Below are 26,514 nucleotides of genomic sequence, written 5' to 3'. Positions count from 1 at the left end.
CAATTTTGCAAGGGTAAAGATCTGATCAATCGTTCCATGGTCAGGACAAGAGCCACATTGCTCCCACTATATCTGAGGTTTTGACAATCAGTCAGGGCCTTATCTCCAACACCCCAGAGCAAGCTTTCCCAGTAAGGCTGAGAAGTGGGGTTCCTCAATAGTCGCAACGCACAACACCCTTTAAAATTGGGACCACCACCCCAGCCTGCAACTCTGTGCTACAATGAATAGGTGTGTCAAGCATGACAGCCCTACGATGTCCAGAGCTCCCAGACACTCTCGCTGAAACTCATCCACACCAGGTGCCCTGCCACTGTAAAGCAAACTATCATTTCGATCTCTGCCACAGTGACAAAATAGCATTCTCACACGTCTTCAGTCTGTGCCTCTTCTGCAGAGGACATGGTGACCAAACTGAGGATATCCTCAAAATGCTCTTTCCACCACCCCATGATGTCCTCATTCTAGTTCCGCAGTTCGCCTCCCAAAGCAAACACAGCTCGGAATAGTCCCTGTTTCCATTTTTTGAGTTACCGAACAGGTTTCCAGAACCTCTTTGAAACCAACTGAAAGTCTCTCTCCATAGTCTCTCTGAGTTCCTGACATGCCCAAGTTTTAACTTTTGCAACCATCCAACTGCAGTCCTTCTACAGAAGAAGGTGTGATTTAATGGTGTTAATCCTCTAATTAAAACCCCTTTCTTGTTCTAAAATATTGAAGTTGGTAAAAAAAAAAGATTCTAAATTTTTTGGATTATCTTTACCAATTTCTCTTAAAGGGACAGTGTTACCCAATTTGGCATTTAATTAGCAAAGATCAAGTATTGCTTTTATAAATACATAATCTGGCGAAGTCTAATAACATTACATAAAAAACTGAAAGTGTTCTAATAACTTATTAGTAGTTTATAAATACATAGGTGGAGTTGCCCCCACCGGGGGATGCCAAGTTGCGTCGCTATTTCTGAATTCAGCAGCCGAAAGGGGCCAAACTTGTCAGCTATACGCGTTTTCCCAATCAGTCTTCAATTTGAAAAGGTGCTGTCGGTGGAGGAGTATAAAACAAGCAAAGATGACCGTAGATCATTATATTTGTAGTTTTCTGTTGAAATGGAGGACCATCCATATGAGAGGGAAGAGAAAGTAACCGAGAAAAGAAAAATATGTAATAACCAGGAGAAAACTAGAGTCTGTATTGGCACAGCTATTATTACCAGGAGGAGCGATTGATAATTCATGAGAAAGTGCAGACTCTAAACTGATGCGGAGGTTGCGGGCTTTCTACTTGATAGCAGGTAAGTTAATTCAATATAACAGTGAAGCTTATTATTGGCGTCAGGGGGAGTGACCAATATACCGATAATAATAATAATAATAATACCAATAATATACCAGCAACTACTCTGTCGTCCCAGTAGAGAAGGCTCGTTTCTTCGTCTCCCTCTTAGGGAGCATGTGGGAGGGAGGCAGAGGGATATCAGCTGGCCCGTTCCTTGTCTGTAGTGCAGCAGCAGGACCAGGTCTTTTTACTGGTGTTCATAGTCGCTTATTTTAGAGCTCGAATAAGCTGCTGCATGTTCAGAAACGAGCCCCCCCCCCCAAAAAAAAAAATGCAACTCATGGAATTTTCAAGTGACTTTAAAGAAAAACAATCGGACTTGGCAACAGTGCCAAAAAACATTTCACACGATTACTGTAACTATTAGCTTTTAGCGGTAGCCACATTTATGATCTCCACGGCTTAATTACGCACTTAACGACAAGGTTACTTGTAATTCATTTAGAGCACCGCTAGATGGTGCATCAGAGAGAAAATCTTACACACTGGGGCTTTAAGGATTTGTTCAATTTATCTTAAGTGACCCTAGGGTTTTATAAAGCAATTAATTTACCATTTAACCAAAATGCAAATTAACTAAGGTCACCTCACATTTAATCCCATATTAAAAGTTTCAAACTTCATTTAACTTAGTATACGGTGCAGCAATAAGATGTCTCACTGTAGCCAAACTCAAAAGAGTCATGTCGAGCCATCTCAAAACATTCAGTTGCTTTCTATGTAATTATCACGGTAATTGTACCGTCAAACCGTATGTTTCATCTTTCCTTCTATTGGCACAATTTGGCTTTTGACTGTTTTTATTGGGGCTTTGTTATTACCTGTTGGTAATAACAAAACCCCATTACCTAAGTTTAGTTTGATTATTTTGGTTCCATTGCTCCTTTATTCGAGTATTTTAGGTTACTAGTGTTACTAGAGAACCTTAGTTTCCTGCTCTTCTGCTGCCGTTACCCAGCTGCTCGTGTACTCATCTGTGATCCAGTAAGCACGGTCTCTCAATTACTCCATGCTAAATCCTCTGTTATCCTCACACTGTTTTTCCCGCTCTGTTTTGTTCATTAAATAATCCCTTTTTACTATGCTCCTGCCATTTATTTATTTATTCATTAAGTTATTAATGACTAAATACATCTTGTTTTACCCAGCTTTCGGTGACTAATGCTGCCAACTACTGAATGCTAATCCTATTCTGGGTGCATCCAATAGGAAAAGCCCTTAGTGACTGACAGCAAGCAGAGCTATCACATGGTTCCTGCTCCCATAATTTCACTGCTTAGACTACAAGATGCACAAAGGCATGCATTGTCCTTCACACATGCATACATGGGTGAACAGGTATGCATTACACAGTGGGGGGTCAGGAAGGCGAGTGTGAGACCAAGAGATAAAGACCTCCGCCGTATTTCCGCTGCATGGGTTGGAAACATGCAGCAATTGATGTGTGGGTATTTTTTGAATGCTTGATTGCACCCTTGATATCTGTAATAATATGTGTGTAAAAGAAACGTGAAAACCTTATTGTTCCTTCTTGCATTAGAACACAAGAGAGCGTCAAATGAGAAGCAAATGTGAATAATAATGTGAAAAACGCAAGAATTAAACTGTTTCTAATCCATGTCAGATTCTATTTGTATACTATCGCAAATAAATTGCATTCAAACTCAAACGTTGCTAGAAAATCCTTTTCAGTGAGAAGCACAACCCTTCTTGGTTTTAAGCACACAATCATTGGTATTTTACAATATATTTGGAAGTTTTCTGCACCTCCACCTTCAGTTTCAGTCATGCTGTGGAGAAGAAATCAATGTCAGTATTTTCATCTGATCATAAGAAGTATGAGAGGATACCATTAAAAAAGGTTTTCCTTACAGAGTGATGTACTGTTGCTGAACAGTTTCAACCTGCTCATATTTCTGTGGGTGCAGTCAGGAGGAATCATGCATATAGACTCAAGCTCTGTTATTTTTACTGATCACTGACAACTGATCACAGTGAGACTCTAAAGCAGGGACCTCAAACTCTAGTGCTCAAGGACCGGTGTCCTGCTACTGTTAGATGTGCTGCTGCTTCAGTTAACCTGAATCAAATAACTAGGTCACTTGCAGAACTGCAGAACTTGACTGAATGCTGAGGAGGCAATTTACTCATTTGATTAATTATGCTGGGAAGGAACCCTATTCTATGGGGGGGAGCTCAACACATATTGATTTCTGTGTGCAAACAACCTGAGAATAGTGGATGTTTTAAACATTTGTTTATTCTATTTTATTATTTTGTTAAAAATGTATATCATTTGTTTGCACTGCTTTGTGTTGACCCTTTGCTGGAGCCACATTAGTGGCAGGAGACCATGCTCAAAGCATTAGTGCTACCACAAATGTTATAATAAACTTGGAGACTTACAGCTCAGTGTGGGTGTAGTCAAGTTGACACACAAAAAGCATGGTCACTCCTTTAAATTCTCGTATGATCAATCCACATAGGAGCATGTGGGCGACTCCCAGATACACTAACAAGCTATCTGGCTTCTCCACAAAGCATCTAGGAGCCAAATATACTGTCACTATAAGAAGAGCTCTGTCAGCCCATCAGAGGCCTAAGGAAACTAAAACATGTTGTATGAATGCTTTAAAAAGTATTTAATTTTCCAAATTGTTTCCTGTATGTCTGAACATACAGTGTTTGGTCATTTTTGCTCTTGTCCTATATTAGCAGTTTTTAATGTGTTAAAATCATGTTCTACCCCAGTCACAGAATGTGCAGGTTGCCATCCGGTCCTGATGAAAGGTAGTAATATGTTGTTCTAAGTTAGTTGGTGTAGCCCTATTTATTCCATTTTGTGGAGCCGTCCCTTTGGAGGAGACCAGATCAAACAGCGATTAAAGTCTGTCTGTGACACATGCTCTCTGGCCTCTGTTGTGTATTTGGGTTTGGTCACCCTCAAGGTGCCGATGTGAGAATGCTCCAAGGAAGACACGCTGTAGAAAGATACAGAAAAAAGAGGATTTTATTTCAACCAGGCCCGGATTTGTGCACCGATCTGGAGGAGTCTGAAGCCGAATGTATAAGGACACCCACCCCGCTATAAGCACAGCCCCTTTTTTATTAGCATTTCAGACAATGCATCCGGTTTTTATTATCACTCAAGAGACAGCTTTTGCAATAGGAAGGTGCCCCAGTCCACCATGGGCCTCAGTAAGTAATGTGTTATCACAAAGAATGCCGTCATTTCACACCTCTGCTCCTTGCTCAGACAAACATGACCCTGCTGAGGTCCAACATGGGACCTTTAAGATTTACTGTCTTATGGCAAAGGATCCTAGAAGCTCATACAAGCATCTGACTTCTGTTTTTCATTCAGACAAAGACTCCCTATCTATTAGTTCGGGCGGAACGCGTGATGAATGATATAATCGATGAAAACATGTCACTCCATCATTTATGTAAAATGCAGACACCACACCTCCTCATCACACATCCTTGCGTAAGTGTAATCTTTGGTAAATACCTGCTGTGAAACATGCTTCCATCACCTACTGGAGCATATTTCATCAGACCATTGCAAGCATTAGGCAGGTTCATCCTTTAGGACAGATGAAGCAAATATACAGATGGCTCTACATAAAACAGTTCAAATACTCAACATTTGTACTTTTGTGATCACTGACAATTATATATCTATACTTTATCCAGTTGTCCTTAATGATAAAAAAGGTAGTAGTAAAAAAGATCCTCAGAAGTCTTAACTAAAACGTATTGTGTTAAGATCAAAACACATGGTGGATAAAACTGGCTTACAAAAAATGCAGTGAAATAATGAAGAAAGTGTAGTCAGAGGGCCGCTAGCTAGAATGACTGCGGACTGTCGCTGAGCACTTACAGTGCTAGCCAGCAACAAAATAATTGTTCCCAGATGACACTAAATCCAGAAATACTCAATTTATAATTTTTTATATTCTATAAACTAAAAAAAGTCAACAAGCTTGTTAGAAATGTCTGTAATCAATGTTAACCTTTTAGGTTTATAATGACCTTACAAAGGTTCAGCATCTTAACATTCAGGGCACTATTGGTCATACTTACACCTATATGGTTAAGTAATAGCTATATTAATATGTATAATCAAATTTTCAGCTTATAAGCACTGTACAACAGTTTTTTGCACCAAGTAGTCAATTGTTATGTGAAAATATTTTGTCGAATGTTATTTTAATCGTCAAATTGGAAAAAAATGTGATAATCCCACTTGCAAGAGCCCCTTTTTCATTGCATGGCCTTTCAGCCATTAATTGATAGTCTGAAAGACCTCCACACATTTTGATACAATTTTACCCGAGTAATCTCAATTTCATGGGTCCACACTTTCCCGAATAAAAGGTATTAGTCTGGGGGTAAGACTTTAAGATTACCCTGGTATTGTTTGTTATGATTGGTGGACCCTTTCTTACAGTGTTCTGACTACCGTGTGACCATGTCGTTTTTGTTTTCTACTTTATTCTTATTTAGTCGCACTTTTTGTGATCGAGAATAGACTACTTTAAGGAGAACATACTGTACATCAGCTGTGCGTTCGCCATCTTGCTTTGTGAACAAATTACTCAGACATGCATGAATCAAACAAAAATACCACTTTGGGCATCATTTTGATGAAGGAATAGCATCATGACATAGTTTAAGGCTCACAAAAATTGATTTTGTACAATAAAGGCCCTATAAAATACTCAGACATCCAGAAGTCAGGCTAAACTCTGGGTAAAATCAAGCTAACATAGGTCTATATTTGGCAAGAGATATGCAGGAAGAAACCCCAAGTTGGTCAGTGTTGACATTGAATCATTTGCTCAATGGGCAAACAACACTTGTTGGTTCTGGTTTTCAAGTTTCCATGTGGAAATACTGTAGTTATAATCCAACATATAATAAATGAGGTTTTCCTGCTGGTATAGCCTCTATTTGAGCCTCAGATGATAACACTGGCAGCACATGTGCCATGTCCTATGAGTATCAAGGTGAAAGAAGTAGTGGGAGATTGACTGAAAGTGGAACAAGATGGAGTTGAAGAGAGAAATAAGGAGTCGGGATACAGAGCGAAGTGGAAGGGAGTGTGTAAGTGCTGAGGTGCGACATGATGGTGCAGATGCTGAGCAGAGGAAGAAACACACAGATGGACTGTGATACAGGAGGAAATTGGAAGGGGGAAGGGGGTGAGATTTAAGGAAAGAAAGTAGGCATAAAGAGTGCAAGTGGAGAGGAGAAAGAAGCAGAGCATGATGGGTAGAAATGGGCAGAGTGTGGTGATGTTTAATGGAGGGTGAAGGAGGGTGAAAGGCAGAGGGAGACCTCAGAGAAATGAAAGCCGGAGGCTAGGGCTACCCTTTGTTCACCTACATTTTGATGATACACAAATTCACACCTCCAGTTGAGTAGGCGGTAAAAATTCAAGCCCACACCTCAACTGAAGCATAGATAGAAAACTAACACAAGGTTTTTTTTTTTTGTTTTTTTTTTGCAATATATCTCGTTTAATGAAGCATCTCATCTAAGACTTTAAAGCACCATAAGATTTACATCTGACATCTCGATATCTAACATATGGAAGTGATAAGTAGAAGATAAAAAAAACAGACATCTTAACACGCTTATTTGAAGAAACACATGGAGCTTCCGGAGGATGGGTTCCAGGTAGATGGAGCACAAAATCTGAAAGCATGTCGGGGCTAATTAAGAAACCTGGAGCTGCAATCAGTCGGATGAAGTCATTTTGATATTAACAACACGCTGAATTATTAACAAGTGCTTCGGTGCAGTTTAGAAGGCAGTCTTAAAGGTGAAAAGGACTAGTGTTAAAATAAACGAAAAAAGCAGTACATACAACAGACATCAATGCTTTTTGCTGAACCTACTCAGAGGGACAGTTTGTTTTCAGCTTTTCTGAAATGTTTTGCAAGGATAGACTTAATTGTATTTGTTACCTTCAAAGAGTCAGAGGGCGTTGTGTCACATTTATGAACGGTCATGCGCAGCAGCTTTTCAGAGACATTTCTTCTTGTAACCCAGACAACGACCATCACTGGATCAAAAATAGCCAAAATGTTGCAGCTTTTTAATTCACATTTTTTACGCAATGAAACATATTAACTACATAATACTGGTATCAGATAATACTGTTTTAAACTGTTGTCTAACATGGATTTAAATGTGTGTGTTAGATTGATCCAGGAAAGGGCTGAGTTTGAACATCATTTGGACTGGCCAGTTTTTCATGTTGTGTTGTAAGGATGTCTGTTAGAAAAATAAATCAGAAATGTATGTAAAAGCTCACCAGTTACAAATCTTGTGATGTTTTCACTCCATAAACCACTTTTTCTTTATTATTTCAACTAACCCAAATGAAACCATATAAGAACTCATGTTTGGAAGGCCCTTCTGTCACAATCTATTGGTGTTAAGGTTTTTATTTTGTCTTTCTCTTTGATCATTTTCTTGTTCAGTCTATTTAGTTCTCTTCTCTGTTCATTAATGTTAGTATTGTGTTGCTGTATAGGTTCCTTTCCTTAGGCTCTTGATTGTTTGGTGTGTTTCTTTAGTTCAATCTTTTGGTTTAACTTGTGATCCTTTAACGTTTAGATTGTGCCCTGTTACATTTCTGTTTGACAGTTCTCCTAGGGTTGCTTAATCCACTCCATTCGTGTTTATTTGCCTTTTCTCCCCTTTTCTGGTCTTCTCTTTTCTTTTGTCTCAGCTGCTCCACATCTCCCCTGATTGCTCTGCCTTCTCTCTCCTTCACCTGCAGCTCATCCTCACTGATTAGCTCTTCTGGTTTGCCTGTCATTTCTCTTCCCTGCCTCAGAGTATATATACTTACCAGTTTCTTTTGCTCTACACTGGATCCTCCTGTTACTAAGCCCATTATTTCCTGGCTGTTCACTTCCGTTACTCAGCTTGTTCTCTACACCGATTATGTGTCCTATTATAAGTTTTTAGTTTACTTTATTAAAAAAAACTTCACTTCTGGACTTTTGGTTCTGCTTGCATTTGGGTCCTACAGAAAACCAAACAGGACACCTTTTCTGTAAAGTTAATCTTGATATTACTGTTGGTCCCTTTGGACCACTTGACAACTTTTTCTGTCATATAAACATAGTAACTCTGTTTGATAATGCAATGTATGATATCTACTGTCTATGGTTTGTTGTTTTAAAATATGTCAGCAATATGTATAAAGATATATAAATACTACTTCATGGTCAATGGTATTGACCAGCGACATTTATTAGACTGTCTTAAATCCTCTAAAGCCGTTTAATAAAAACTTGACATTTGAAGTGAACTTTGGATGTTAATATCCTGTATGGAAGTACGTAACTTGGATTCAGTTGAATACATAATTAGAAAACAGACTTCTCATCATTGTAAACAAGGATCTAATCATGAAAACATTTAGCATCCTGTTTTCGTTTTATATTCCACTAGTCTTGCCTGGCCAGGTTGCCTCATGTTCTGACTGGTGTTTGCCTAATATTTGTTTTGATCATGCATCAATTTGTTACAGATGAAGTCATACTGGAGCTTTTAGCAAGTTGCTAATAATTAAACAAACAACATTACCGTATGCCGTGCTTCTCATTTAATACTTTGTTGTTGCCAATATGGGAGGTTCGCTGACCTTTTTATATTCCACACAAAGGTCAGAGTGTCTCTTTTTAAGATTTCTGTCGTAAGTTTGTAGAGTAACTCGACTTTGTACATATAAGGACATTTCAAAATCCTATGGCTTTACCTGTGTTCTGCCATTTATGTGCTTAATATCTCCAAACAGCGCTTTTACTTTCAGCCTTTCCAAATAAAGACTGTAATAAAGGCTCTTCTCTGGACATATTTGCCGTGTTACACCACCAACTCACTGTTTTGCTTGTCAACCATTTCCCTCAAGTAAACCGCTGTGAGGGAAGGGAAGCACTGAACATCCGTAGTGCTGCTGTGCGAAGGTCTCTACCAGTGAAGCTCTAAGATGAAAGTCAGTTTATATAAGTTTTAGTGTAAAAGAGTACACTTAAAATGCGTCTTTTTGTTATTTTGACAACTCTAAAATGGACATGATACGAAATTATAAATACTATTATTTTCCATTTCTGTTTGAATTTGAATCCAGTTAAAAGGTTGGGTATACTTTTCAGATAATTTTGGCTTCCCACTAGTACCCAGAAACACACTAAGGATATATAGATATATCACATTAGGATGTGATGTAATTCCTCCTTGTTTTGGACTTGCTGAGAACACATTATCTGCTTCCTGTCTTATAAAATAATGATCTTTTCATACAACCCTTACAAAGAGAACAACCATTCAATAAAATTCAATGAACAAGTAAATAAAATGTCTTCTAATCTCTCAAGCAACAAAACAGCCCATCACCCCTGTTAGCAGTTAAAAACAAATTTAAATTAAAATCAGAAACATTTTAAAGATATGGCTCAACAAACTGTTGAGCGCTAACAGCCTTTGCAGCCCATTTCAATTACTGAAAGCAGCCTAATGAAATGGCACTGTACTGGGATGTGTGGGTGGTAAATCACTCTTAAGAAGCTACAGCCTGCTGCATTTATTATTCTTCAGAGGCATCACACCTCATGCATTAGTGCTTAATAATCAGCAGAAAGAACAGGGCAATGTTAAGTTCATCTCAACTAAAAGGAAAATAATTTTTGAACCTGCTGAACACAGTGAGCTTCACATGAAAGCAGAGTTTAAAAACTCAACTGATATTGTAAATTGCTTAACACATCAAACAGGTCTGTTACGCTACCTTTAAGTATGCTAGAGTGACTTTTCTGTGAAATAACAATTTCTCAAAAATGTTTGTGGTTTATTGCATTTAATTTTTTACTTTAAAATGCCATATTGATAGATTTTTTTTATCTTAAGTTCATTATATAAGGATGCAGTTTCATTGCATCTCTGTATACCCAGATAAGGGTTTAATCAAAAGGTTAATGAAGTTATCAAATGTTAACATAATGTTTAAAGGGTATTTATCCAAAGCTCTCATTGCTATAGTGCGTGGAAAACCAGGTGATATATTTTTTTTCACTGCTGTGAATCATAGTCAGCTAGATGTTTCTTACACTGCTTGACGTGCCACCACTCACACACCATTATTTCTGCAGGATAAACCATCATATATGTATGTATATATATATATATATATATATATATATATATATATATATATATGTATGTATGTATGTATGTATGTATGTATGTATGTATGTATGTATGTATGTATGTGTGTGTGTGTGTGTGTGTGTGTGTGTGTGTGTGTGTGTGTGTGTGTGTGTGTGTGTGTGTGTATATATATACATATATGTGTGTGTGTATACACACACTTTACATCAGTCTTTACATGTGCTACTTCCCTTTTCTCCTCAATCTCTGATGGTCGCTGCATTGTTGTGAAAAGCTTGCAAGCTCAATAAAAGCAGCACCATGTCGTTCTTTTGCAACATTAGGTTTAGTAACGGGCTGCACAGTGACGCAGTGGGTAGCACTGTTGCCATGCAGCACGAAGGTCCTGGGTTCAAGTCCTAGCCCTGGGTCTTTCTGCATGGAGTTTGCATGTTCTCCCTGTGCATTCGTGGGTTCTCTCCAGGTACTCCGGCTTCCTCCCACAGTCAAAAACCATGACTGTAAGGTTAATTGGCCTCTCTAAATTCTCCTTAGGTGTGAGTGTGTGCAAGAATGGTTTGTTTGTCCTGTTTGTCTTGCGATAGACTGGCGACCTGTTCAGGGTGTACCCCGCTAAAAAGTTAGCACACAGCTCCAGCTGCTTCAGCTAAAAACCACCAATCAGGCCCGAAATCTGGGAGTAGTGATGGACTCAGACCTGAACCTCCAAAAGCATCTAAAGACAGTTACAAGGTCTACTTTCTATCACCTGAAGAACATTTCTAGGATTAAAGGACTGATGTCTCAGCAGGATCTGGAAAAACTAATCCATGCGTTTATATTTAGTAGAATAGATTACTGCAACGGTGTTTTCACAGGTCTGCCTAAAAAGTGGATCAGACAGCTGCAGCTGATCCAGAACGCTGCTGCCCGCGTCCTCACCAAGACTAAGAAAGTAGAGCACATCACCCCAGTTCTAAAGTCCTTATACTGGCTCCCTGTATCTCAGAGAATAGACTTTAAAATACTTCTGTTAGTCTATAAATCCCTGAATGGCTTAGCACCTAAATACATCACAGACTTGTTATCAGTGTATCAACCCTCCAGACCACTAAGGTCTTCTGGCTCCAGCCTACTCTGCATACCTAGAACACGAACCAAACACGGAGAAGCAGCATTTAGTTCCTATGCTCCGCTTATCTGGAACAAACTTCCAGAAAATTGTAAAGGTGCGGAAAGCCTGAGTTCCTTTAAATCAAGATTAAAAACACATTTGTTTAGGATTGCCTTCAACTGTTCTAGTTAACTGAATCATCACTTCTTTGTTCTAATTTCTATCTACATTTTATTCCTACTTGCTTATATTCTGTTTTAATTTGTTATATTTTAATCATGTAAAGCACTTTGCATTGTCCCTGTACTGAATTGTGCTATATAAATAAATTTGCCTTGCCTTGCCTTGCCTTGCCTTGCCCGCTTCTCGCCCATTGACTGCTGGAGATAGGCACCAGCACCCCTCGCAATCCCAATAGGGATAGACGTGTTAGGAAATGGATGGATTAGCAATTTACAAAAGTTCTGATGAACTTTTATTGAAGTAATTTTATTAGTCTCATTTTATTAGACTATAAAAAAAAACGGGTCAATGCCAGTCACGGATTGGTATGTGAGTGGGCAAGTTGCAGAATCCTTCTGACATTGTGGTGGTTTATGCTCCTGGATTACACTCCATGCTGAACCTCTTCCGAACAATTTGTGTCACTGTTGTCAAAATAAGAATTGCAGATGAACACCTTACAGGAAGACAAACTCAATAGTCTCCAACTGACTGTCTCTTGAAATAACAAATTCTACAGGAGTTACTTAAAGCAGAACAGTTGCTATTTTGAAAACTCTTACTTTCTAGCTTTTTTTCTGTTGTTGTGTCTTACACAAAATTTAATTTATTGTTTCTATGGTGTATACATTTTACTTAGGAGACCTCAGTTGATTTTCTTTTTTTTTTTACCTGCTGAAATAAATAATAGCCAAGCCAAAAGCAGTGCTATTTACCGAGTATTGCATTTTCACACACAAACCAGTGACGTTCACTTACAGCATCTATTTTGTTTTGTTTTTTCTCCCAGGTTCTGCTCTCTGGACTCATTGGAGTGGTGTCATGGAAGAGGCCGCTGTCTCTTGTGGTGAGTGTCCTCCGAACGCCCACACTCAGCTGCTAATCTCTCACCTCTGAACAAACCAACAACACTGGAGTGAAATGGAGTCTTTTAGCGTGATGATGGGGACATGATGTTCCTTGCTTTAGCTGACAACACACCACGGCATAGATAGGATTCTAATCAACAGAACATGTCAGAAGAAGCAGAATGTTGAAATGAGTGTGAATTTGGAATAGCGGGAGCGGATATTGCTGAGTATGAGTTTACCAAAGGCTGCTGAACAGATGAAAGCTCTTCTTCTTACGGCAAAACACCAGATGACACGTTGTTGACACCGAAAATACATCGCTTATCCGGCTCCGTGGCTGCATGTGTCCTCTTAGCTTTTTAGATGGTTGTACTTGTGCCTTAGCAGCTGTTAAGATGGTTGCAGACGACATATTTAAGTTAGGGGGACATGCAGGTTAAGGGGCGGTGTTGTGTTCATGACATGACCAAACTCGTTTGAAAAGTTAGCATTTTCAGAGCCTTCATGTATATAAATGTGAAAAAAAAACGTGTTGCTTTAAATATACATACCCTCCACTGTTAAATAACTTTTTACAGTTTCACTTCCACAGTGCTCCCTGATCTTAAATTGCAAAATGACAGTTTGATTAAATCTCTAAAAACAACATTTGAAGCTGATTCTTTATTTCAATTCATGATTTTGAAGGTCGATGCTCAAAGGCTTACCAAAAAGCTCTTTAAATTACTTTGGGCTCTGAGGCCTGAGGCACAGAAGACCTTCAAGAAGAATAGGGAAACATTTTGTTTTAAAAGACAAGCAGGAAGCTTGGCTCTTTGAATGTAAATTGTTCAGTAATTGGAGCGGCTTAGGACTGTTTTACCTAGCACCTTTGTGGAAACTCTAAAACATTTAATCTAAAGCGTTTAAACCAAGTAAAGGTATCTGCTTCATATTAACTACAAGGTTGGGGCTGCTGCAGCTAAAGTAGCTCAAAGTCAACTTTACACAAACAGCAGTGATTAGGACGCATCCAACAATGTTGTTTCCTGGAGCTTTATTATAGAGGGCTGATATCAAACTAAAACAAAAAACACAGAATATCTACTTTTTGAGTACTACAGCACAGCTGGCTGCTACAGGAAGTTAGAAAAGCAGTCATTCCAAACCCTCCTGAGCCACTAGCTAAAAATAGTTTCATAGCAGAGAGAAAAAAACAGGCATAAAGGATTTGCAATAATTGAAAATAAGTCTTGTGTGGATGAATTTTGACCCAGTGGTTTTTAATTAACTATTGTTTGTCTAATTTAGCCAAATGTAATTTTTTTACAGCATTAGCATTGTGTTTAAGTATCGTCAATAACATGAAGTCCTCAAGGTCCTAAGCATTAACACAGCTAATCATCACACTATCGACACATTTTATGACACTCCATATGCTCTTTTTCTGAAATGTTGTTAGATTTACATCAGCTTTAATTGGATGTTCGCCTTCCTAAAATGCCACTTTTGTCTCGTCGGTCCACAGGATGTTTTCCCATGTTTTTATGTCATTTTTGGAACTCTCCCAGTGAAGATGTAATTGCTTCATCTCTCTCTCTCTCTTATCATTAAATCATGACCACAGCTTAAGTCACTCCTTAACTGACTTAAGCTTTTAATGTTGTTCTGAGTGCTTTGATTTGCCGTCTATATGCCGTTGGAGTAACATTGATGGACCGATCACTCAATGCCTTCCAGTTGAGGTTGTTGGAGTCCCAAAAAAAACTCTTTTCAGACTCTCTTCTGTTCTTGGATTTCTTTAGATTCAGGCATAAAATGGTGCTTTTTCAGACATTTTAGACTACTTCATGTTGTCAGGCTGTCATGATTTTAGGTTCTGTCTTAGTTTTGAATTATGGAATAGTTTGAGTTTTGTTGTGGATTGATTTTGTTCTTTGTGTTATACTATCTGTTAGGGTTTTGTAAGCTTTTAGCTCAGTTCTGTTCACCTGCCAGCTCACCTCCCTGTTTTTACCCTATTAGCTTGTCACTCCCCTGTCAGCAGTCACCTACCTATCAGTTCAGTTCTCTGTCAGTCACTTCCCTGCCTCTGATTAGTTCCAGCTGTTTCCCTGTAATTAGTTTTCACTCCATTTCACCTGTGCACTTCACTATATAGTTCTGCCTCAGTCTTTAGTTCTCCGCCAGATCATTAACGAGCCTTCGGTGAGTTTTGTCCAGCGTTCTTATTCTGATTACCTGTTGATATTACCCGGATTGCCTTTTTGACTTCTGAGCCAGCCTGATACCTGAACCTGATTTTCCTGCCCTGTACGATTGATTACCTGTTTCTCTGACCTGGACCTGCCTTAGGATATTTTGAGTTTTGCCTTAGCCTTGACTGTACATTTGCCTGTTTTGAACTGCCTTTCGTGTACCGGATTTTGGACTGCCATTTTGACCATTGAGCCTTGCCTGTCCCTGTTTTATTATTAAATCCTGTTTTTTGCCTTCACCTCGCTTGTTTGGTTTGAATACTGGGTTTGCCTGATTCTAGTTCATAACACAGGCAGGCTCTATTTAAGTGATTCCTTGGTTCTACAAACCTGGTAATTTATCTGGCTTGGGTCTATTTTGTGAAATTTTAAAAAAAATCTGGGTAATCACGTGATGATTTAACAAGGAGGCCAGGTTGGTGTAGATGTTTTACTGCCTTTAATAAACAAAATAATGATTTGAAAACAGAATTTCCTGGTTTTTGTTTCCTGGTTATCTTTGTCTGATGTAGAAATTAGTTCAATGTTCCGGAACGTGGAAATGTAACAAAAAAGCACAACAGGAAAAATCTTTAAGGGGAAAATGATTTTGCCTTTTACTAAACGATAAACAAGACGGAAAAAGTAAAGGAAAAATATACTCCTCTCTTGGTGATCACTCTGTGCAATTTCCCACTAGCATTTAATCTGAAGATCAATAGTGTAAATTTATTTTATTCCTGCAGCCTAACATACATGGTCTCTCACCCCTCCCCCACCATAAAGGAAACAACTTGTCTTATTCCCTTAAGTTTTATCACCTTGCATCCATGCAGCTTTTCCTGCATCCCTTTTCCCTCCTGTGAGTGTTCCCCTCCCCCACCTCGCTCCAGCTTCCTACAACCATAAACCAAATGAAGATTTCAAAATCATCTCAGCACTTACAGATCAAGGATGTGTGCCAACACTGGGCACAACTTAAGTAGCGTTGAAAGGATTAAACTGTATTTTCTTTGTCCTCTTTAAATGCATCTCAGATTCAGTTGCTGCCTTTTAAATGGGTCCATAATCTTCCTCCGTGTGTTTATGGCTGTTTCTCTGAAGCCTCATATTCAGTCCTGACAGGCAAGCTTCTGGCCTGGGCCCAGTGGTGACTGACAGGTGACTAATACACCGGCTGGACAATTTTAAAAGCTGGCAACACTGCAGCAACCCACCTGCCAACTGTGGGCGGTCCTGCTCCGCATCGTGATTTGCTAAAAACTGGTCCTCCTCCGGATTGCTTAAGCACGTCTGTTGAACATTTGTTTTTTCAGGCTGACTTCTGCAAGTTTGGCCTCTTATGACAAAAGGGTCCAGACAATGATCATGTAATAATAGCAAAAATATACTTTTAACGCCATTTATTATGACCCAATAATGTGACTAAACAGCACAATATTTCATGCATATGTGTCTGCAATAGTTTTTTTTTCTTTTTGTTTCACAGCCAAACTAAAACCCACAGCATATTATTCATTGTCAGATAAACGTTTATTATAGTGGTTATTTATTGCTGATTATAAATCAGCCACATCAGTTAGAATTCACTCAACATTAACAATAACGATTACGTGGCTAAATAGCTGCCAGATGGCAAAAAATATACAGAACTGGCTCGGAGACGCTTCAACCCTCTGTTTTTCTGACTTCCTTTAGCAGTTAGCTGTGCTATGGTGTTAGCACTAGTTTGTATGTAAACAGTAGATATGGGAGCTGTGTGTGATCAGCTAATGCCACAAAAGCCCTCATCAGCACAGAATGGAAAAATGGCACTATAAAAAAGAAAGTTATCTAAAAAGATTGCTTTACATTTGACAGTTTAACAAAATAATTAAGAGGTTTAGGAGGACCTTGGAGGAGGCATTTAAAGGTACAGTAAACAGCTGATATTTACATATGCAGTATAAAAAAAAAAAAGCTTTTTCTCTCACTGTCATCAAATCAGAGAAACTTTTCCTGTTTTAGGTTACTTGGGATTTTTTATATTGTTTTCTTTTTAATAAGCATTCTGGCTATTATTATTTTGATAGCTGAAGGGCCGGACAATGAGTCGGGGAATGTTTTTTGAGAATTTGTTTTGACTTTTGAAGTCAAAGGTTTTGTGCATTTCTAATGGTTTATTCCCAAGCTTCAAAGAAGCTTTTTCAATTTCTCCGCATCATGTTCTTTACTCAAGTTGCCAGCTATTTGCCAGCTATTTTGTGAGGTGCACATGTTCTCCTGCAACAAAACACCCACTCAACAGGTTGTTTGTGTTCCTGATCTCCACATCTGGGTCTGTGTTCTGCCTTATTCCCCCAAATGTAGTAAAGGTCTTTCTAGCCAGACAATTCAATTTCTATTTCGTCAGATCACAGGTTAAGTCTCCAAAAAATGAAGACCCTTGTCTCTAATTGCATTAACAAACTGCAGTTAGGCTTTTTACATTGCTTTTGGAATAATGGCTTCTTCATCGCTGAGCAGGCTTCCAGGCCATGTTGTTACAGGCCTTTTCATTGTGGATCATGATCCTCTCTTACCAGCTTCAGCCACCTTCCTCACATGGTCTGTCGGTAAATTTAGCACCAAAGCACGTTCATCTCTGGGACACGTACCTGTCTACTTCCTTGACTGCATGATGGCTACGCGTGTTTATTCTTGTTTGATTGTTTGACTAGATGAACGTAGCACCTGCAGGCATCCGGAGATCTTACCCGATGATGAGCCAGACGTGTAAAGGCCTACAAATCTCCTGATATCTTGACACATTTCTTTAGATTTTCCTATAATATCCATCTATCTATTCAACTCAAATGTTGTGGATGATCCTATCAGAACCTTACGAAGCCATGACAGTACCCTCTGGGCTAATTTATGGAAATGTACAAAAAAAAATCATTGCATTAGTTGCATTAATGAAATACAAATAACTTTGGTCATCCTATTTGACTTGAAACAGGAAAAACAGTTAATATTATGTGAGGATAAACAGTTGTCTATTCTGTACATAATTGTTAATATATGTAGTCAAATGTATGAGAAAGGTCAAACTGTGTGTGTTTATGGTCACTGCAGGTGTTGCTCCAAGTTAAGTTTAGCTAATTGCAGTTTTTCTTGTGTATTACTTTTTCATTCACCTTTTTTTCATTAGTTTCCCTATTTCTCCACACATGTGAACTTGGTTTCCTTTTGCAAAAAAGACAGTTTGTTTTCTTTTTCCTTTGACAGATGGTTATGTTTGGTTTCAGCTGCTTACTTAAAACCCCCTCTGTGTTTTTTTATGTTTCTTGTCTGTTTAAAGTTTTATGATTTTGATCTCCTGCCCCGGCAGCGCCTTGTTCTGTGTTTGGGTCCCTCTCTCAAGGAGACTGTGACACAAGACGCAGCCATGATACTTTAGTCCAAACTCTGACATGATGCAGAGCGGTCTCTGTTTTTAGCAGTAAACAAGCAAAGGCGAGGAAGAGTGACATAACTTAAAGTTTAGCAATTTACAACAGTGTCTGCTGGTGCAAGGGTTTTTGCAAGAGCATAAATAGCGTAAACACATTTGTCTGAGTCAGGCTCCTCCCTTGAAGCATTTCTACTCCTGCTGTCTGGGATTTAGATTTGTACAGATTCATTAATACGATTATGTTGTTTACTTGTTCACTGCTAATTTCAATCTTTGAATGGATAAATATAATCTAAAATTTCACTTTGATCCCATGAGGATAGGATGTTTTACTGCATTTAGAGGTATGAAGGATATTTTCTTTATTGCCTCATGATTGTTTTGTTCTGCATTAAAGTTGCGGCTATTTTATTGCTTTTATCCTGGCTGCAAAAACAGCTTGCTAGCAGATACTGTAATGTGTAATTAGTTATTAAAGTGCACATAAAAATGTGCTAAAACCTACAAAAAGTGTTACAGCACATGTCAGAATTACAAGCTGCACTGTTTCTTGCCTCATGCCATGTCTTTCTGGATTCATCAGTAGTTACCTGGCAACTAAAATGTGATCACGAGACAAAAGCTGTGTCTGAATCCATCCCGCGAGACTCAGACTGAGCTGAGCTAACACAAGCTGAACAGACAGATGGGATTATTATTAGTAATACTAATAGCGTTAGACGACAGTGAATAATTTGACCTTTCCGCACTTTGAGCTGGCCGTGTTTAATTAAAATAGTTTTGACATGCAAAATAGTTACAAAAAATTTGAAACTGGGCAAATGGGTACAGGTGGTTTGTGTGCCTCCATAGTTTCTGCCTTTTCTGAAGCACTTTATCAACATCTATTGAAATGTTGTTGTGCTTGGGTTAAATAGGAAACCATCTGTCCCTCTTGTCCAAACCATAATCACAAAGTGCTCCTTTACTGTCAATCAATTCAAATAAAAAATAAATTAAGAATCCCAAAAGGAAATTAAATGTTGAGACTCATATTAGGCAGGTTTCTTCAAAATGTGGTAGTAGACGTTGACGGCTGTAGGAAGGCAGGATCTTCTGTAGCGGTCTGCCTTACAGCAGATCAGAGGAAGCCTCTGACTGAAGTCCCTCTGTTGTCATATGTCAGCCTCGTGAAGAGGATGCTCAGGGTCTTCCATAATGTTCTTAATTTCATGAAGAATCCTCCATATAAGAGTTATAACACATCACTCAGAATGGAAAGACTCAAAACCAACAGAAGCCTGGGGACCTCAGAAACAATTGATAAACAGAAAGTAAAGAGAACACAGAGCAGAAAGGTTTAGGTTATGCCAAATAACACAGGAAACTGCTAATAAGAAACCAAAGGCAACTTTAAATGCAAGCAATTCAACTACCTAAACATGATAAACAATGACAGTGATGAACTTTGTGAATCAGAAGATGGTTCAGTTATTGTTTTTCCCTGCTGGGAAATAACTATGTTGCGGTGTAACACATGATATTTATGTTTTAGAAATCCTCAATTATGTAATAAAATAAAATAAAATACAGACAGTAGGTACCTATGAATGTCTCTTTGCATATGTAGTGGAAAGTTGTTTCCATTTTATGCTTTGCAGCTAAATCAAACATAAAAATTGACTTATCTTGGACTTTGATATATATATATATATATATAATCGTCTTTGTAGGAATAAGCATTGTACAATATGTTGTGCTTCTTTGTTGCTGAAGGTTAAACTTGATCTATGATCATCTGCCTGCAGGCATTTCATTGAACTTAAATGGATTTTGAAATCAATAGACAAGTCCTAATTTGGTGTTTCAGGATCCAAATTGTTAAAAGTGAAAGAAATCTATACAACAATATAAATAATGAGAAAGAATCAAGCTTGTGGCCATCTTTTATGCTGGCATAAAGTTGTAAATGTTTTCATTGAAGAAGAAGAAGAGCTTGTTTCTGAAAGTAGCAGGTTCCGACTTTGACTAAAAGTAAACACAGGAAATCACTTCAAGCAATTTCCTTCTGCAAATCCTGGTGTTTTCAGGTGTGTGAGGACAGTGACAGCTTTTTAATTCATTGTGAGTTTTAACTGAAGAAGGAAAACAAACTGACTCACTCAGTGACAACGATTACAATTATTCATTTGAAGAGAATAAAACAAGCTCCATGTGCTCTCTACAAGAAGGAATGAGTTCGTCCACCCCTCCTTCTTTGCAGGGTTGTATGGGAGCTTGGGTCGGCAGCTAAAAGGTTCACGTGGACATACAACCATGAATGTACACATACACTTACACAAACGCGCAATTTAGAGAGACCAATTATCCTAATAAGCATGTTTTTGGATTGTTACCGTAGTCATAAACAGTTTTGATCTCACCATGGTGCTCCCCATCACTTAGGGGCAAATCATGCTAAATCTGAGGGCAAAGTGGTCAATAAAAGCAATACAGATAAGTTAATTTGCTGAACTATCGCACCAACGCCATTTTCAGCTATATGTTTTCAGGCTGTATTTCAGTGTGGGTGGTTCATTCATGAAAGCAAGCCATTATTTACGCTGTAGTCCCTTCAGTGGACTGAAGTGTAACACAGAGAGAATTAAATAATGGAGATGCACATGATTTGAGGGGTGAAACAGTCACTGCACTTGTGAGGTGTCGGGGGGGTAGACTGGGTGATAATGGAGGATGTAAGCTCTGAGTCCTGTTTTTGTGAGCTGTGTTCGCACCTAAAGTTCTTTCCAAAAAGGACAATGTTTCATCCAAAAAAAGCTCTGAGGGATAAAGAACAAATACATATGCTGTTGTTTCGGATTCTGCTATCCTGCGGCTGTTAGAAATAGCTCAAGTTCAATTTAAGCTGGCCTTTTGCGCTCTCTTCCCAGTCCATCACTTTGGTCCCGACTGAGATACCTCAGCAAATTTAGGTTTGCCATGAAATCTGATCCAGACGTGTCTGATTCACAGAGGACGGATTCTTCTGACTTTGATGGATTTTCCTCTTGTGCCTTGTCAGAGACGTCTGAGCATGCTGAAGTTTGCTCCTCTTTGACAAGCACCTGTGAACTCTCACCAGTTTCAGTAAAAGAGGAAACCCAACAAGAAAAAAGGAAAATGTACCCTAAACGGGCTCTTTAATGCAAGTACTAAAACAGAAAAGTTAGATGACTCCACCAGCCAGTATAGATCTACAGATCAATCAGTGGCTTCAGCACTTTTAATCGTCTTGTTACTAAAAAACTGCTTCATAAACAAACTTGCCTTGCCTTCTTCTGTAGCACTTTAAGCCATGTGACTACAGAGATTAACTTCGTCACCTGACCTAAAACACATTATTCCTGCTAAGAATGTAAATGTTGTATATAAATATAATTCCTTTTTACTATGCAGCTCTTGTTTATTCAGTGGAAATGAACCACTGTTGTACATTCCCTGGAGTTAGTGAGGTTAAGCATATTTTTCTGCTCTTGTAACACCCAGGACCCTCCGAGGATTCTTTAGTCACTATAAAGAAAATCTTTGACTTGCACCTCTTAAAATAAAAACTGCTGCTGTGGCCACAACAGAAACCTTTCATTTCCTCCCAGATGGCTACCCTGGTGGCAATGTGATGTGACTCTTTGATTTTTCCATTAACCTTTGGAATGACGGGCTGGAAATTGAGCATGTTTCCCCGGTTTTTGCAGTGACTCTAAAAACACAGTTCACATTTGATCTTTCAAGATTAGAACCTGCCATCTTGTTCTGTCATCGTTTTTCTTGTGCCATTTAGCAATTCTTTGTTGAATATACTTGCATATACCATGACAGCGACCCTACTGATTATCCTGTCAGTCTGCTGGTAACTTGTCTTCTATAGCTAAGGTGGGGGTACAGCTTGCTGTCTTTACTGGGAAGACAAAGGTTTGTGGGACACGATGCAGTGATTTGTCTAAAGTATTTCACATTCCAGGATATCTCACATCACCTTTAATGGACAGAGACTGAGGGTTTTTAATAGAAGTATAGGGCAAATAGTGCCAAAATCCTTCTGTGCAATCTTAAAGGATGCATGTAGTTATGTAACATGCATACATTTTTGGAGGTTGTGAGGGACCAAGCACACCTATATCCTATCAGGGCTTTTCATGGGGGCTGCCATCTTGGCATATGAATAATGCACTGTCACTCAAATCATGCGAGAACTTTCTCAATCGGGACGTACCAACTGCACCAGACCCCGGACCAAACATGCTACTTTACTTGTACGAGTCAAATAGTGAACAGATCTGTCCGAAATATCGCGTCAACAGACATATTATGTTAACAACAAAACACTGCTGCGATGGTGTCCACTTGTGATCAAGTATAATGATCATGTTTCATGAATTTAATTCATCTTCACCTTTTGGCTTGCTTGTTTTTCAAAAATCACATGTAAATTTCGTGAGTTGCAGTTGTTTTAGGCTTGTTTTTTGAACGTCAAGTTGTTCATTTGGGCTTGGCCCAAATGAACAACTTCATTCGGCACTTCATCCGGCACAAAAAGTGCCGGATGAAGATGCTCCATGAAACGCTTGTGCTATGCTGTGGGGGAATATTTGAACAATTACCCCAAGTATCTTCAAATTCAAAGAGCAATTGTAACTATTGGTAATGTGCTTTCCCTTAAATCACGTTGCACTTGCTGTACTAAAACAATTGCATTTCATGTGTCTAGAACCACAGATATATATATTCTTTGCAACGATTTAATCAGATAATCAATTGACATAGAAAAAAAGTGAAATAAAAATACGTCTGCCCTGCAGATGTTGAACTTTACCCATCTTTGTGAAAACTAGAAACCATATACTCTGTCCTTACAATCAGATGGGTCTTTGGAGGCTTAGATGAGATTCTGATGTGGAGGGTGAAAGTTGGGCATCTGGCAACTGTAATTAATATGCCTCTATTAATTTTTATTTAAAAAAATGTATATATATCCATGTGCTTTAGGGGAAAAAATACTAAAATATTAAATCTGACTGTGGTAGGTATCACTAAAAAGTATGTTTATTCTGAGGCAATTTATTACCTGTCAGGCATTTATGACTTTGTTTACTTAACTTATATCAAATATTGGGACATTTTACTCCCAAAACCCAGTCTGTGATTGATTTCCTGATAAATTGCCACATGTCTACAAACCTGATTTAACTTCTAAAATTGGCATGGGTGTCTATTGAAATAAACCATAGATGAAACTCTTTGGTGGTGCAGAAATGTTTTGCTTCCTCAATGCTATGTCCCAGCTGTGTGAACATTAGTGAAGCTTCACTTGACAAAGAGTGCTGGGGAATATTTGTTTGCTGCTTGTAGAACACACAAACCTCCTATCTGGAATACGAACTGAGACTATCCACATCTACAAATACAGTAACAATGCACACAAATCTCTTACTCAACATCCACATAAAAAGCTTAGACTTTCCATTACGATCACATAACTACCGAAGGGCCAGCAGGACACTGGCGATAGGTTTTATGGGTGCTCTCTGTGAGACCGTGTGACCCTGCAGACAGTCCATAAATATTACTGACTGCAACAGAGGAAAGAGGGAAGCAGAGAGATGGATGAGGCAACCTGACTCTGATTTCACCAGTGGTTAAAGATTCACAATACCTTCAGCCGCATGAAAAAAAAATCAACGCTTAAGAATTTGTGAGTTCAATTCTAATCATCCAGTTCATTTAAGGATTACAAGGAGGAAACCGTGAGTCTTTCCACCCAGTTTTGCCCTCCAGTAACGGAGTATTTTTCAGAAAGACCTTAACGGACAAATGAATCCTCTCATTAGGAGTGAAATTGGCCAATTAGCAGCTTCTGTTCCTGGCTCTGTTGCAAACAAGGACTGATTAAGGGATTTTATTTGATTATTTTTTTCTGAACCTTTTATAATATCAGCAGTTTCATTTATACCTCACCCATGCAATAGATAATCTAATTGAATCGATGTCCAATTAATTAATATGATACAAATGATAAAAAGTCTGCAGTTTGTGATGATGTTTGTCTTTTGATCGTAATGAACATCCAGATTATTTATAGCAGGGCTAATGATGTATGCTGGAAGAACGTACACAGATGTGATTGATGGCATGGCTGTGGGGGCGTACATGTGTGAAGACTTGTTTGCAGCTGTGTTTCTATTTACTGCATGTAAATAAATGTATGTATACTGAAAAAAATATTTCCCCCCTCTGAACATAAATCACAGAAGCTTGGCATTTGCAGACATCAGGCTTCCCAGCATGCAAATCTTTGTGTCTGTTTGGAAATCTGCATTGTCTGACACCGCTAACCATCCTAACTCACTTACAATGAACAGTTTTGATCCATTGCTTTAAAACAGACAAACAAACTGTCCGCTGTTTCCATACAGAGCCGATAATCTTATAACAAAATGATGTGTTCATTTGTCAGGCCAAATTGTGAGCTTTGCTGAGTTTCAGCACAAAGATAAAAAGCTAATAAATCTATCCAGCGGTCCCTCCTCTGTTGCCAAGATTTATGATACTCGGGGCTTTATTTAATTTCCATAAAGCACAAGAAGTCTTTTAATTGGATGTTAAGTGTTACATTTAGCTGCTGTTTCAAACTGACTTTAATCTGTCACGAACAGAGAGTTAATTCAACCTGTTAATCACTTCTAATTTCTTGGACACAGAATGTAACCAATGACAACGTTTTAGGAGCTTTCCTGGATTTATTCAGGACCAGCTATTGTCTAATTATAATGAACATAAAGAAAATGAGGCCTTCTGATAGACTCTTTCCATCAGGCCATGGGTATTCTCAAATCAAAATAGAGAACAGAAAATGAATGCAATTAAAAAATAAACATTAACATTTGTTAATGTAATGTGCTAATCGAAAAACCGTCTCTGCTGCCCTTTTCAGCTATTTCTAACAGATTATGCACTGTCAATATTTTATACTAAAATAGGCCTAGACCTTTTTTTTGTCTGCCAACCGACGAAGGTTATGCATAATTCATTTCAGTTTAGTTTATTTATGTCATGCTAATTCACAATAAATGCCATCTCAGGGCACTTCACTAGCCAAACCGCCCCATTGCACCCCTCTTTGAATAGAAACCAGCAGAGAATGGAAATGTGAAGCTAAAGGAAACTACTGTGTTGGACTTTGGCAGATCCAGGCTTTGACATCACCCGTTCATTCATCCATTGTCTATACCTGCTTATCCACGCCGGGTTGGAGGGTCTCCAGGGGTCACTGGGCGAGCGGTGGGGTACACCCTGGACAGATCACCATTTCTTCACAGCACAACGTAGCGACACACAAGGCCCGAGCTTTTGGCCCCTGAAGTGCTGTTTTTTTTTTTGTTGTTTTTGTATGTTTTACTAAATTTGAAATGAGGAAAAATAATGTGCATAGAAATCATCCACGAGTCATCTAGTCCTTTAGGTTCTCATTCGCATAAACGTGTGCCTAGTAACCACAGAGGAAACATGTTGTCAATAAAACAAATTATATTTTATAATTAGCCATGAATGTATCACTTAAAGACATTTCTGAATACTCAGAAAAGTTAGGAATAAATAAATAAATTAACAGTACATCTGTGATGTAGATTTTTCCTCCTATTCTTGTCATTATTTCCTTTAATGCCCCCCTCGTCAACCTCTCCTTTGAATGAATTTTCCTATCAGCTTTCTTTGGCTCATGATGAAATATTTATTGTCAGCAAACACTTCAGCTAGAGGCAGTAAGTTCTGAATGTTTCTCCCGAAGATTACATGATTTGATCAGGAAGAAGAGAAAAATGCAGCAGTAAACTCTTCCTGCTGTGTTGAATAGGGCTTCTAAACTATGATATTAGTGAAATAATTTTGGAACATTTATATTTTCAAGCTTCATTGTGATTTGCAGCCCTTATAGTTGGAAATGTTTTCATAAATACTTTTTTGGTAACTTCAGTCATACTTGACTGAAGTTACAAATTGGGTTCGGACATCTCTTGGAGGCTGTAGCCTTAGAAACTATGACAATATCACAAAGAAAACTGTTACAAATTGCATAAAAAAGACCAATTATTCAATCAACAATTATGAAGCCCTGCAGGCCTGTCAACCACAATCATCTAAGTCACTGTTGTTGTTGTTTTTCCCCCCTTGCAA

The 26,514-nt window shown here is 38.5% G+C and overlaps 1 protein-coding gene across 2 annotated transcripts in view; it reads left to right on the top strand.

Moving 5' to 3' along the window:
- fam189a1 (family with sequence similarity 189 member A1) overlaps positions 1–26,514 on the top strand; it is a 136,238-nt gene that overhangs the window by 52,966 nt on the left and 56,758 nt on the right. For both annotated transcript variants that reach the window (XM_012850718.3, XM_012850717.3), the window contains exon 2: positions 12,636–12,692. In XM_012850718.3, the coding sequence (XP_012706172.2) occupies positions 12,636–12,692 (57 nt within the window). The remainder of the gene's footprint in view (positions 1–12,635; positions 12,693–26,514) is intronic.

Source organism: Fundulus heteroclitus, unplaced genomic scaffold (genome assembly GCF_011125445.2).
Source record: "Fundulus heteroclitus isolate FHET01 unplaced genomic scaffold, MU-UCD_Fhet_4.1 scaffold_38, whole genome shotgun sequence".
NCBI lineage: Eukaryota > Metazoa > Chordata > Actinopteri > Cyprinodontiformes > Fundulidae > Fundulus > Fundulus heteroclitus.
The sequence above is the reverse complement of the archived record's forward strand: the minus strand, read 5'-3'. Positions and strand labels throughout refer to the sequence as shown.